Raw genomic sequence first — 14,272 nt, 5'->3', positions numbered from 1 at the left:
GCCATGGCATGCCCTCAGGATGCCAGAGGGGTTTTATCAACACAGCACTGAATCGAAGGCTCAGATTTCTGTTTTTCCTCATTTATATACTCCACACTACAACTGCTCTTTAGCCTCTTCTCATCCAGATGGACTTCATTCCTCATTCAGTGAGCCTATAAATTGTGACAAATGTAAATTACTTCAAATAATGAGAATAAAAAGGTATCTACAGTAGCCTTTAGATTGTCAGTCAGAAGGAAATATCTAGAACATTAGGCTGGTGTATTCAGGGCAGGAATTGTCCCTTCAACCCACCTCTAAATTCTTAAAGATAAATGCAGATTCTCCTTCCCCTCCATTCCCTTTCTGCTCTGCTGTTCTGCTGAAAGGCTCACACACTTGAGGGAATGGAAAAGGATGGCTCTAATAACTCCCAATCTCCTGATAGAAGTGGTCTGGAGAACCTATTATCTTAGGACAACTGGGAATGGATACAAGAAAGAAAAAACAGGGAATGTGTTGGAAGACAATTACCTCTCTTGGATGAGAGAATCAGAACCAAGCAATGGAGACCAAGAGAAGAAGAACTCGTAACGACAGGGCAATCTTTCAGTCAGAAGATACATTGCTTTCCTGACATTCAGGTATTTAAGGGATCAAGAGGATGCAATTTTTAAATTAAAATAGAGGAAGATGTTAAACGCAGATAGGTAACCCCAGGAAACTACATTCACATGAAAGATCACAAATGCAAGCAGACTATAAACACTTCAACAAAAAAAAAATAGGAGTTTCAAAAAACAGCTTATTTAGAAGTCATCTTCCAGGTGGAATATATCTCCTGCATAAACCTCTCCACTCAGGTCAAATCTGTGTTAGAAGTTATGTGACCTGTAAAACAGAGCACTGTACTGGGGCTTGGAGACATGGATCTGTTCCATTACCAATGGTGGATCATACCTCCCGGTTACTTCACCCTCACGTACCTTCTGTATTTACTCAGATATAAAAGTCACCCCTTTTGCAAAGTAGTCTGAGTTCTCTCATACATTTTCAGTGTCACTGCTGTGAGAAAAGCCATGATGTACATCTAATGGACATGCAGGTTTTACAGCGTACATCAATTTTTAACTGATTCTTATTGAATTATATGTTTCAGAACATAGTGAAGGTCAGTGGTCCATGGCACTGAATTCAGACTGCAGTCAACTCTATTAGTCATAACACTACAAGATTACAAGACACTTAACTTACAGTTTGTAAAAAACACAGAATAAGCAGATGGAACGTGGGGCATCCATGTTTTTCCCAAACAAATTGCAGATTAGGATGCATGATCTCTACTGGTTTGACAAAAAAATGCACGTGCAGAACCAAATATGTATGTACGGACATAAAAAATACATGTAATTTGGTCAGATACAACTGAATCCAATCTCTAACTGCAGCTACAGAACTTTACTAAAATGTTTCATGTCCTCTGATGTGCACAATAATCCCAGGTAAGAGGGAAATTGATTTACGCTGCTTTCACAGTTAACTGCTCTAATTATTAAATAGCCCTCAACATATGGCAAGGAATTACGGAATGTAAATCAAGAGCCATGTGCTACAAAGTAATCACACAAATGGTTCCCAAACAGCAACACCACTTCTAGAAGGTTAGCAGAATCATACCTTCCTGATGTACAGACAATTTCAGAAAACCAGTGCTGACATACTCTGCATTATAAAGCAAACTATTACTAGGATGACAGTGGTAAACAAAACTTCCTTTAGCTTATGATTAATTTAATTTGAGCATTAACCTGGAAAAAACAGACATAAAAATGTGTTTAAAGATTAATCTTGGCATATTAAAGTGCTTTGATTCTTATCATTAAAATTTATTAGACTTTTCACAATATTAATTCAAAATCTTCTGCTGATGTTTTAATTTAGCCTGGTGAATTGTACAGTAACGCAAAACGTTATCTGATATATCCTCTATAGCTGCTTTTTGAGACAGATGAGTCATTGTTGAAAAACATTAATGTCAGAAATTTAAATACATGTATATACCATAATGATAAAACTGCTTACTTTATTCTACTTTCAAATTTCCAAAGGATATTTGAAAAAACTATCATTCAGCTGTCTTAATCTGCCAGTTGTTTAAAAGTGGCCAATGTTTAGTATCACCATTTCATCTCCCTCCTTCACTCTCCAACTCTTTTGTCCTGTCCTCCTGCCCTTTCCCCTGTTCCTTGCTCATAGTGGTTTTTCACCTTGGCTTGTATTGCCCTAATGCTAGGTTGTTGAAAAACAGCATTATGTTCTACTTCGCATCTGTTTCTTGGAGTCTTTAGAAGCTACTGTTAGATACTAATAGTAGCCACTAATAAGAGCTACTAATACCAACAATTAATACAGACCAAAATACTGTACAAAACAGAGCAGATGCAGTTTTAATGTACAGGCAATTACAATGTCCTTGTTGATGAAATACCTCTCTACACACTACTAATTCTAAAAATTGGATGCACTAGGTTGTGCATTGAAAAGGTTATTCTTAAAAAAGGTAATGAAATGGTGGCACACCAAGAAAACAGAAACAGGAATATGTAGTCAGGAATACTGCCAGAACAGATCTATCTCAGACCACTCAACAACACCAACAAAATGGTATCGGCACAAAAGGAAGGCCGTACAATCTGTGGGTAGAGAAGGATTTTTGCTTTCTACCGACCCAGGAGTCTGTCTTCGCATCATTTCAACCTCCCCAATCCAGTTTCATTAGATATGAAATCTTTCAGGCAGCTGGACGTAAGCAACTGTACCTGGAAGGAGGGTAAGGCAAATCTGGGTTTCATACCACAAAAAAAAATATGCAAAATTAGACAGCTGCATCTACATGGCATGTCTGGCCTGGATTTGGGGAAAGCTATATTTAGATGGAGTGAAATAAACTCATGGAATTTTGGTCAAAAAGCAGAGTTGGGCATTTTCTAGAAGAACGTATTAAATCGATAGGTATTTAGAAAGGGAAAAGGCAACTATGAAAACAGAAGAACAAAAAGAAAGACCTCCATCAGGACACTTCAGAAGGGCAGGGTTTAGAGGTTCCCGGGTGCTTCCTGATGAGGTGTTGAGCTCTAGGATACACAGTGGTGTACAGCTTTTCAGTTCCCTGTACGCTGTCCATCTAGTGATGACAAAGTAAACCGGGAATGGTTCAATGAAATACAGTGCCTCTCCTTTAAAATACTGTCTTTTCCCATATTTAACCCTTGTCAGGACTCCAGGTTATGGTGATAGTGGGAAAAATGTGGCCAGAGTCACTTTTAGTCTTAGTCAACTCCCAGCTTCTGCTGAATGTTAGAAAATCCAAGGCAAAGACCATAAAAAATGATATGTCCTCTGCATTTTTCCAGACCCTTCCCATTTACCCCAAATCTTCTATTCATCACAGTGGATTGTTTATGAATAATAAGCTCAAGAGTTGTACACCACTGTGCATTCCGCTGTCCATAGGCAGTCTAAACCTTTCATCTACACAGGTATTCTTATTCAGCTATATCTTCTAGAACTGACATTCTAAATTTAATTTTTCACAGTTGCCAATTAAGATTGAAAACTTCAGCCACTATTTCAATGTCTTGCTGGTTGTAAGTCACAGAATCTTAGAATAATTCAGTTTAAAAAGCACCTCTGGAAGGTCCAGAGCAGAGCCAGCTCTGAAGACAGATCAGGTTGCCCAGGTCATACTCTGTCAAATTTTGAGTGTCTCCACAAACATGGAGACTCCACCACTTCTTTGAGCAACCGTTACCTCTGCAACTGTGTTGAAAACCACCATCATTTGCCTAATAGTCATGAGCTTGCCTAGTAAAGGTAAGGAGGGGAAAAAAAGTAATATTTATTCATTTTTTATCACTTTAGATTATGTCTTATAAATAAAGATCGTATTGTTACATTGTTTTCACCACAGTCAGGCCTTGAATGGAGTAGAAGCAGTTGTGCTATGCAGAATGTAAATACATAGTAAAAGGTGTGTGTCATGGCAGTTTTTATTTATGGGGTGCTAAAATACAGGAAATATACTTAAATATATATTTGCCATTAGAGGCTGCAAGAACTAAGGTTAAATAAACCCAACCTTTTCTAAACAAAGAAGCTGAAGGAGTTCTGCATGTCCATTTAATCCCAAGTTTTTAGTTTCCATTGAAAAAAAAATGTCAAAACTTGCCAATGAACTGTCTTGAAAGAAAGTTATGCATGACTATCTGCTTAAATATTGGTTGTTGTCACATGAGCAGAAATCAACATCACTAAAACAGTGACGCCTACTCATATCACAGTATGATGTAACTACCATTTTTCCTTAAATCAAACACACTCCTAAGGTTCATTTTTCCAGCTCTGTAAGGGACAGTGTATTCCAAATGTTGTCTGTGTCCTATATATCTAAAACTAAAAATTCAAAGAGCGTCAATGCTTTTATTAACTGCTGGTTTAACAGTTCTTCACCAAAACTTTCTTAATACCTTTAGGTGATTATACAATTGAGTAAGAGACCTCTATAGCTTCCTTCTTACATTCTTTAGTTAGCACTCTTTTTTTGGTATAACTTATTAAAGAAAAGATTTGAAACATAACTTTCTGTGTGTCTCGCTATACAAAGAATATACGAAACTGAGTACTCCATGGCTACATCATAGCAGTAAACATTAAAGGATTTCCCTGATACTGTTTATAAGCACACCTTTTAGTGTAACCCAGAATACTATTAATTTTGTATTACAAAATGTGTCTCTGTTGCCACAGAATGACTAACATTTTTTTCATTGTAAGCAACATATACATTGATTTCTACATTTTAAATTCACTTTTTGCTTCGTTAAAATCCACTACTAAAAACCCACGAAATCCATTAAAATCCCCCAAAGGTATCCTGGATGAATTTCTAATGCGCTTAAATATTTCTGAAAACGTTTCAGAGTTAGATTATTTAAATAATAATTGTATTTCCAATTCAGGTGGCATTACATAAATTGTATCATTTCAGAAGGGTAATAAAAATTTTGGAACTATAATATTGCAATCCTTTGGTACTTGGTTATTAAAACTAGTCAGACTGAGTGAGAAGTAGGTCTGTATTTCGGATAGCAAACTCATTGCAAGATTTATGTAACATGATAAGAGGCCTTAGTGGGAAGCAGTCAACAGTAGAATACCTGGGTATCAGCAAGGCCACTGCTTTTCAACCAGTTTCTAAATAACCCAGAATAAATGTATCGCTGAAAAAAGATGCTTGTCTTAGCCCATCAAATCTGGCTGAAAAATTAAACCATCCCATCAGTCTGATTTACAATGAGCTCCAATGAGCTCCACAGAAATCTGCAGTATTTGCTTTCATGTCTTCCTTGTAGCTGAGATAAAAGTAAGCAAAGCCTTAATTCAGCCTTGGTGTCATCAGCAGTATTTCTAGCATTAGAAGCAAATGCTGATTCTTTGCCAGGAAAAAAAAAAAGTACTGAATATACATGTTCAGTGAACTGGGAGATCCTCCCAGACAAGCTCCTTTATAGGCATATAAACTTTACTGTAAAGTACCTAGATTTTTGTTAACTGTTGTGAAGCATAGCATTTTGCCACTCTGCACAGTGCAACACTTTCCCCGATTGCAATACTCCACACAGTTGTAATGTTAATTTTATTTTGATGTCTTCACTGTCGATTTATCCACAGAATTTCAATAAATAAATAAATAAATAAGTTTTGTTTAGCTGCTCAGCCACTATCCTATTCTACATCATTTTTGCTGGTTTGTTCTTCAGTATCACAACAGTTTCTGAGGGTTTTTTTATCCTTCCACTTTCCTAATGATTCATTCCCTAGAATGCTTGTAGCTACTGAGTTAGTTCTGTTCTTGGATTTTAGCACCATCTGCATGCCCTGGATAACTAATTAAATGAGATTTTCATATCCTCCTCTTTATTGCTTTTCCATTTTTTACAAGGAATGCTTTTTGCCAGTATACATTATCCACAAGTCTAACATAAATTAATCTGAGTTTCTCGTTGACTCCTCTGAAAGCACTATTATGGCCAGATTCCATGTGACTCTTCCAGGTATGCCCGAGAAAGAGCATACAGTAGTTTACTCCTTTGTATCCCGGCATAACTACATAGATAGTGGGCTTTCAGAAAATGCAAGTGCTGCTCTGAATTGCTCTGCACTAGCACTGGCAGAGAGACATTAACATTTCCAAAAGATTAAACTGGAGCAAGTAAGGGCTAAGGAAGCAACCAGAACTGAGCAGGGGAACGGCACTTTTTCCTTTAAAAACAGTAGTGAAAGCTTTCCTGTAGTGTTCTGCAGCACAAATAGTCAAAGGACCTTCTTTTAGGATACCCTGAATGTGTATTAAGCATGATGAGGCTGACAAACACCACTAAATTTTGAATGCCCAGCTGGGGGACTGCTACAGCTACAAACTCTTCTAAAGATGATTAAAAACTCTGAATCACAGAGATATATAAATATACTGCCCTAAATTTAACATATTCCAGATTATCAGCATATGATCATGGCCTTGTTTCCTGGCAACTGAAGACATACAACTCTTTGATAAACACACACACCCATATACACACACACACATAGATATATCTCTCTCTCTCCTGATCTGGGGGGGGGGGAATGTGAAAAAATGTTTTTTTTCCCTTTTAGCTCATATTGGTGAGCACATCATACAACTTTTAATCACAGAGTCTGATACTCTATACTACTACACTGATTCTATGCAACGCTATATCCAGTGCTGCAAAGAAGAATGATCATACCCACAAGTGCTCACTGCTCACCATCTCTCTGATAGCAATAATCAGCAATAATCCTTTTCAGTTGTCTTTGGTTTTCCTGCTCAATTTATTTACAAAATGTTGTGAAAAAAAGGTTTTGGTATGTCTATAAGTGAAATGCAGTGGAGGTTCTTCTTTAAAGGAATCGGAACATCTGAAAGTCACCTTGCAGCAGAGATGGATCCTTCAAAATGGAACCACAGAGGCATTTAGTTTTCACCTACCTACTGTCTGATCTTCCTCAGGTTTTTTAATAACTAACATTCAACTCTTTGGTTACAATGAGAATGCCATTCCTGAAGCTGGTGAGACTGACCACAGTTTGTGGAAAGATCCTCAAATTGTATAAATTTGCATAGCTCTTTTCAATGTCAGTATGGCAGCTGAAAATCTGGCCTTCAGGCTATTAAGTCCAGTCCTCTCTCCTTGTAACTTCCCTTTGTGGTTTTATTCAAGATTTAAATTTTATATTTTCTAAGTCTTGTTTTCAATTATATTTTATAAATTTGGAAGAGTAGAACAGACAGAAGTTCTATAGCTGCTGGAAATTGCCAATTTCAAACGTGAGAAAGCAAAGCAGGCTGAATAGTGGAGATGATAAGACTACTGAAGTATCCAACATGATATCAAAATCCTAGCACCATCTCCATTCCTTCTCCCTTCCTTCCTCGTTTTCATTTTTAAAAAGAAGCTACCATTTTAAAAAATATGTATGTTTTTGCTGATACACCTGATACGCAAGAACATCAACATACTAAAAGAGGGGATTGCCTTAACCTATGTCCCTTTTTCCTTTAATCATCTCTGTCCATGGGGCAGGGCAAAGCAGACAGAGCAGACAGATAATTCAATCACTTCCAGATTTGAATGCAGCTATATCTCAGCTTCCACATTCTGTTGTCTCATTATTTGAAGATCTAAATTCTCTTTTGCTCCCTTGCTTAGCTTTAGTGTCCATTGTTTTGTAGATTTCTTTTTCTATATGCTAATAAAAATCAAAGGATTTATGGAAAAGTGCTACCCTAAGTGTCTTGCAAACATTACAGCAAATAAATAGAAGAAAATACCTTCATGATTTTGAAGAAAATCATAAACAATCAAACTCTCTATGACTTGTCATTTGCATGGCTGTATTTCATACAAATTAGTGCTAATGACATAGGGAATTTGTTTTGAAACTGAACTTGTAATTTATTTTGATGTCTAAACAGAAATGGCGTGGAATGTTTGGGTAAAATAGTTCATGTCAGAACTGAAAGTGCAGTCAGGAGTGTTCCAGCTGCAATCCTGTGCTTAGCATAAAATGAGTACGGAGAAAAATTTATCTCCTCTTGAATACCCTCATGCCCATCCATACCAACACAGCAGGTCGGGACATTATCTAAGTCATACGAGATGTCTCTGGCTTCAGGGGACAGTGCAGTGTCTTCTTTTCCCTGCCCACACCCATTTTGCAGGCTATTTCATCACTATAGTGTTCATACATCATCCAAGGATCCCAGCTGCTAGGACAGCCAATAGCTAACAGCCAAAACCTGTTTATATGACAGAGTTGCATCACCAGTAAAAGTCAAAGCTGCCTTAACAGTCTATAGAAAATAGTACTCAGTTCTGAAGTATATTGATGTATCAGTAAAGCATCAAGTTACATACTGTAAGTACTCACACCAATTCTCCCAGTAAAATTAATTATAAATCTATTCCTAAATTCAAGAACGAATTCCCAAACAGACAATTACTTAGTTGAATTTATATACAGTCTTTGAAGGAGCCTATACGTTTCCATTTTGTTGGTCAATAACTAGCTAAAATGCCAGTGTTAAGCTAACACTTTTCATTATTAAAAACATTTTTGCGATGAATAATTCTTTCCAATGAGCTGAAATTTTTCTGTAAGACATCTCTGAAAATGTCTTTCACAACAGGTGAAAGTGGGCTGGTGAACAACTCTTGCTTTCAGAAGACTTTAAAAGAATCCATCTCAGACCCTGGACTATTTCTGTGGTAGCACGTTAGGCCAGATTGTGATCTCAGTCATAGTAGTGTACCAGGATAATGCAAGCTGCTATGCCAAAGTAAATGCTCTACTGGTTTCAATTGAATTATTTCGATCATATAAATGCAAGTGGAACAGTACTGAGACTAAGTATATTAAATTAATGACGTGGCATGGTCAAAATGCAGTAGTCTATGCAAAAACACTTTCAGAAACTATCAGGACTCACTAGGCACATAGTGTTTAAAAAAAAGATTAATTATTTCCATTTTTATTTTCAGAGTACAGGTTAATAGAGAAAAAGGAATAGTGCTACAAAATTCCTGAAATATGAAACTCCCTAATTACTATGCATTATGTATAAAAGCAGTGTTTGGTATATTTCATATCATGGATTATCACAACTGGCTTTTACAAGCCTTCTTTTAAACTATAAGAATCCCTCCATCCACAACTGAAGTGTTCTTGCAGATTAAGATTAATGTATCATGAATCATCACAGTTTAATATGCATGACAGTTTCATTTCACACATGTTCTGCATGGGTTGATTGCCATGTATGCCAATATCAAACAGATGTTAATTCTTTAATTTTTATGCTCCCAAAGTATATTTTAATTACCTTGGAGGCTTGCCAAAGAAAAAGAGGAAGGTATTTCGAAGTAGATTTAATGGAAAATCTAAAATAAAAATCCATTAGAAAAAATATTTTTTAAATTCATGTTTTCAACAATATAAATTCTAATATTAAAAAGAATACATGATATGCAAAGGAACTGCAGACTGCTCTCATTAAATGGCACATTCCTTTTTGTAAACAAGAAAAAAATTATTCATTATTTTTCTAATAAAAAACATGATTTTAAAAACCCTGCCAATTAAACACGAGCTTTGTGATATGAAATGCTTCTGCAAGTCACCTGCAAGGCACTGTATGTTTATACTATGTCGAAATTCTTAAATTCGGGCATTTTGCAAAGAAATTGAATCTCTATGTAAAACATCACTGTATAAATTCTCACATCAACAGTGGTGTATGTCTCATTTTATGGATCATCTAAATTAAAAAATCCTTAAATATAAAATATTTCACAAGTCTCCACTGTACAGAGGCCAGAAATGGAAATGAAAAGATATCCTAGGTTAAGATTAATGTATAATGAGAAAGCTGTTTCCAGCCAGCGCCAGCTCCCACTTTATGCTGTGTCAGATGCAAGCCAAGATTCTCCGGAACCAGAAGAGCAGTGGAGCCACAGGTCAGGATGGAAGAGAGTTGGCTAAAAACTGTGAGCTTTAACTAATTCCTAATTTGATCAAACGGAGTCGTCAGAGTAATTTCCATGGAAGTTAGAGCAGGTCTCTAGCTTTGGGCCTGGTCTTACTGAAATCAACAGGAACAGGAATGGCTCCCAGGGATTTTGCACTAGAATTAGTTTTAGCAAGCTGAAACAGTCTCCAGGTTGAAAATTACAATTACCAAAATGAATAATAGTAACAGTGTTATATTTGATAAATAAATATTTATGTTAGATAGTATAAATAGCAGATAAACAAAAATAGTAGATAAAATATTATCAAAACCAAGATATTCTGCCCCTCCCCATACCATAGAGATCTTTTTGCATAGTAATACTTCCAACAGCAGACAAATTATTTAAATTTCTTGCTTATATACTTACATGAGCTGGCATACAGCTTTAAAATGAAAATGTGAACTGACATTTTGAAACATAACTGACAGTCATGGCACAAGAGTGCAGTGACCTCTGTCCTCCATTATTCCCTTTTTTCTTTTTTTTTCTCCAAATGCCCAAATACATGCAAGGTACCTAGAAACAAAATGCTAATTACCAGTGAAACCCTAATTCCAAGGAAGTCAAAAATACAACATCCCCATTGAATTTGCTGGTATGAAGGATGAATCTACAATGTGGATTTTAGACACAACACGCAAAACACTTGTGCAGATTTCTGAAAACATACACTCATCGCATTGCAGGGAATCAAGCCTGCATTCCTTGCTCAACCAAAATTCCCTGACTGGAATAACAGCTTTAGACGTTATTTTTGTTCTCATTCTGGTTTACTATGTTAAATCACCAGATTTTTTTTCTTTTTACTTAAGATAAATGTGTGAAAGTGCCTCCTTTCCATTCATAGATGTTATCTTCCTCAAACTTCAAATGATTCAGCTGGGTGAATACAGAGTTATAAATAATTTATCAAGCTACATACCAGTTGTTAGGGGAAAAAAAACCCTGAAGGAAGAATATCACTGCATAAAATCTGAACATTAAAACTGTTTTTTTTAAAATCAATCTTTAATTGTTTTTATTACCTCCTAATCCAGGTCTGAGACGATTATCATAACCATCCAGAAGTCTGTCTAGAATTCTTGTAAAGATGGTGATGTTATTCTTAGCTTCGTCTTCCAGGGAGTCAGCCAGCACTGATCTAAATGGACATTTTACATTTTAGAAAATGCTAGATATGTTTTAGTGTACACTCAACATGCAGTTTTTGCAGGCTGGCCTTGAATATTTAACTTGCTGCCCTCTAACAGGAAGGGTATAGTTAAGAGGATATGAATACACAATTTATATATAACATGTTCAGAAACATAAGAGTCAACAATATACTATCTAAAATTTCCAAAAGTCATTTTCCAGTAGCCTCTACTTCTAGTCAACATTGCACCACCGTGAGTGCTACTTCAAGCTCCACTAACACATTTGGCTGTGCAGGTGCAAAAGCCTAAAAGAGCTTCCCAGGCCTCGGTGGCACGTCACTCCCGGACTGATAACCCGGGTTCCCACACACAAAACTGTCTCCTTCCAGCTCTACCCTATCTGTCCTCACCTAAGTATACTCTCTCTCCGGATAAATCCTGTGGATATGCTTCCACCCAATGGTCATGTAACGTACATGACGAGAAGAACTAACGAGGGAAAACTCCAGCGATCATGCTCAGGGAGTCCTCTGATGTCAGTATTTGGTGGGTGGGAACAACGATGCTGACTAGCAAGCTGCAGGATAGCTGTGGATAGCCTTCATGTTTCTAAAATGCTGTTTTGTTATAAAAAGCACTGTCTGATGTTCCACTAGATGCAGACAAACCTTATAAAAGCTGGATAGAAAAAAATCATTAATGAAGTGTCAAGAAGACTATAGATTGTTTCAAACTTCCCCGATGAAGAAAGAGAGGCTACAGCCTTTATGGGTCATATCTCTGTGGAAAACACTAGGGGCTGGAACACGAATCTGCTGCCCGGCCAGCTGTGGTGTTGAACAGTCCTCCCGGACCTGGACACCCAGACCAAAGGTTTTGTGTACTAGGGGAACACTCCCATGCAGAAAGCCTTACACATGCAAATGTTACCGTGCCAACATTTTTAAGCACCATGCATGTGAAATGCATGAGCTCATCAGTCTTACCTACTTAACACCGGAATATTAGTATCAAGGAAGTAAAGCACCATATGCTACACGCATTATCATTTATATCTTTTTCAGCTATCTAAATCTTTAACCTGAAATGTTTGAGTATTTATCATCTCTAAATGAAGTACTGATAAAGGCATTCTGAATGCCATAAAAACAAGCATGTTTTCTTCCTCCTCCAAACCAGAAGCAGGTTTGGGTGACATTTTCTCTAAAGCAAGCTATAACATGATTAAAGACAGGGCTTTATGTTGGTCCCCAATTCAACAGCGTGGAGGAAGCATTTAAATGTAAATCATTGCAGTCTGTGCTTTCCATCACATAAACCACAGAATCGACCAAAATCAGATGAACTTATAAAGAACGTACCAAAATGTCATGTGTGATTTTACTGATGTGTGAGTTTTTCCTTAATTTTGATTACTGGATGGCTCATTTTTAATTACTGGATCACTCATTTTTAAAATGTATTTCTGTACTGTAAGTCTCTGCCATTTTTTAAGCTTCTTTTTGAGATACAACAGTTTTTTGAACTCAAGATACCACTAAAAAATTAGATCACACAATCATATCAAATTAGGGCCGAATCCTGCAAACTTTACTCAGGCATAAAGTCCTTAATTACGCATGTAGTCTCTTTGACGTCAGTGAGATTACTCACTTGAGTAGGGTTTGCAGGATCTGGCCCACTGTGACTCAACTAATACTGCACCATAGTTAGGCATAAAGTGGAATAGGAAACATAGTTTCAGGAAATATTTTGTTCACTAGAAAATAGACAGAAATAAATGCAGACTTTTTAAATCACAGGAAACTTGCATTTTTTAGCTTACGACCCTTGCCATATTAGGACAAGACCTACTGCAGTCAGAAGCAAAGCAAGTACACCAAAGTTACAAACTACAATTAATTGCATGTTTAGGGACTGTGGGCAACACAAAACTTTAATTACATGATTAAAATTACTTTCTCTTATGTTGTCACTTTAGAAATGGAGAACTTTAAACAACATAAGAAAAGTTGATTAATAAATGAGGCTATTGTTTTATTATATGTGATTGTGAAGTTGTATGCTATCTCCACCTAGAGGTTTAAAGCTTAAGTATCATTTTGAATTCTGTTATGTTGACCAAAAAAAAGACCAGGGAAAAAAAAAAGGCATGCCCGTACTAAAAAATATGCGAGCGTTATTTTAGAGACTGTGATTTGCTATTTGACTCCACGATAATCTATTTCTCCATCTTGACTGTTCTGTATGGTACAGAATCACAGTGATACAGTAACTCCAATAAATCTTTAAGACCCAATAAGGCATTTAAAGGAATTATTTTTTTAATGGTGAAATAAAGCACCAATGCACAAACTGTTTAATGACGAGAGATTAGGCTTATATGGTCCCTAGACTACCTTCTGCTGCATTTCCTCTGGAAACTATGTAATACTGCATTCAAACAGCTGAGAAAGCTTTTTTTTATTACATTACTACATACTATACTTTTATAACCTCTCACACAAGCGTACCCTTAGCAGATCGTAACAGACATGTTTGTACTGAGCAACAAAATTAAACATCCTCTCACCTTGTTGGTAGCCACACCAATAAAACGAGAAGAACCAACTGCATCTCGGAGAGCGCCAGCGTCCTCTTCATCGCTGCTCTTCGCGGAACCTAACCGTGCAAGAAAAACACAAACCCACTCTCAGCTACAGTCAGTCTCCGCCAAGCAGCGCTTTCAACTTAACCCGAGGAAAAATATGTCACTTCAGTGGAGAAAGGAAACCACCGGATTTCTGCAGCACTTTGCACTCCTAGCAACTTATTGTATCTCCATCTTTCCCAACGATCCTGCTCTGTGCAAAGAGGCAACGTAGGATCAAAAGTGGCACGCGAGCAGACGCATCAGATGCTTCCCTTTTCCGTAAGCTGAAAGCCCCAAGACGAAAAGGAACAAAAAATAAAAAACGTACGTATAAAAAGACGGGGGGTTAACCATTCCTCCCCTCACTA

General features: G+C 36.9%; 1 protein-coding gene across 1 annotated transcript in view; it reads right to left on the bottom strand.

The window, feature by feature from the left end:
• GABRA2 (gamma-aminobutyric acid (GABA) A receptor, alpha 2) overlaps positions 1 to 14,208 on the bottom strand; it is a 57,452-nt gene extending 43,244 nt beyond the window's left edge. Inside the window, exons 1-2 of the mRNA XM_009335164.1 lie at positions 13,845 to 14,208; positions 11,162 to 11,277 (exon numbers count right to left, since the gene is read on the bottom strand). Of these exons, the coding sequence (XP_009333439.1) occupies positions 11,162 to 11,277; positions 13,845 to 13,915 (187 nt within the window). The 5' untranslated portion in view covers positions 13,916 to 14,208. The remainder of the gene's footprint in view (positions 1 to 11,161; positions 11,278 to 13,844) is intronic.
• Positions 14,209 to 14,272: the final 64 nt, after the last annotated feature.

Source organism: Pygoscelis adeliae, unplaced genomic scaffold (genome assembly GCF_000699105.1).
Source record: "Pygoscelis adeliae isolate BGI_AS28 unplaced genomic scaffold, ASM69910v1 Scaffold21, whole genome shotgun sequence".
Lineage (NCBI taxonomy): Eukaryota > Metazoa > Chordata > Aves > Sphenisciformes > Spheniscidae > Pygoscelis > Pygoscelis adeliae.
This window is presented reverse-complemented; position numbering and strand designations above follow the sequence as displayed.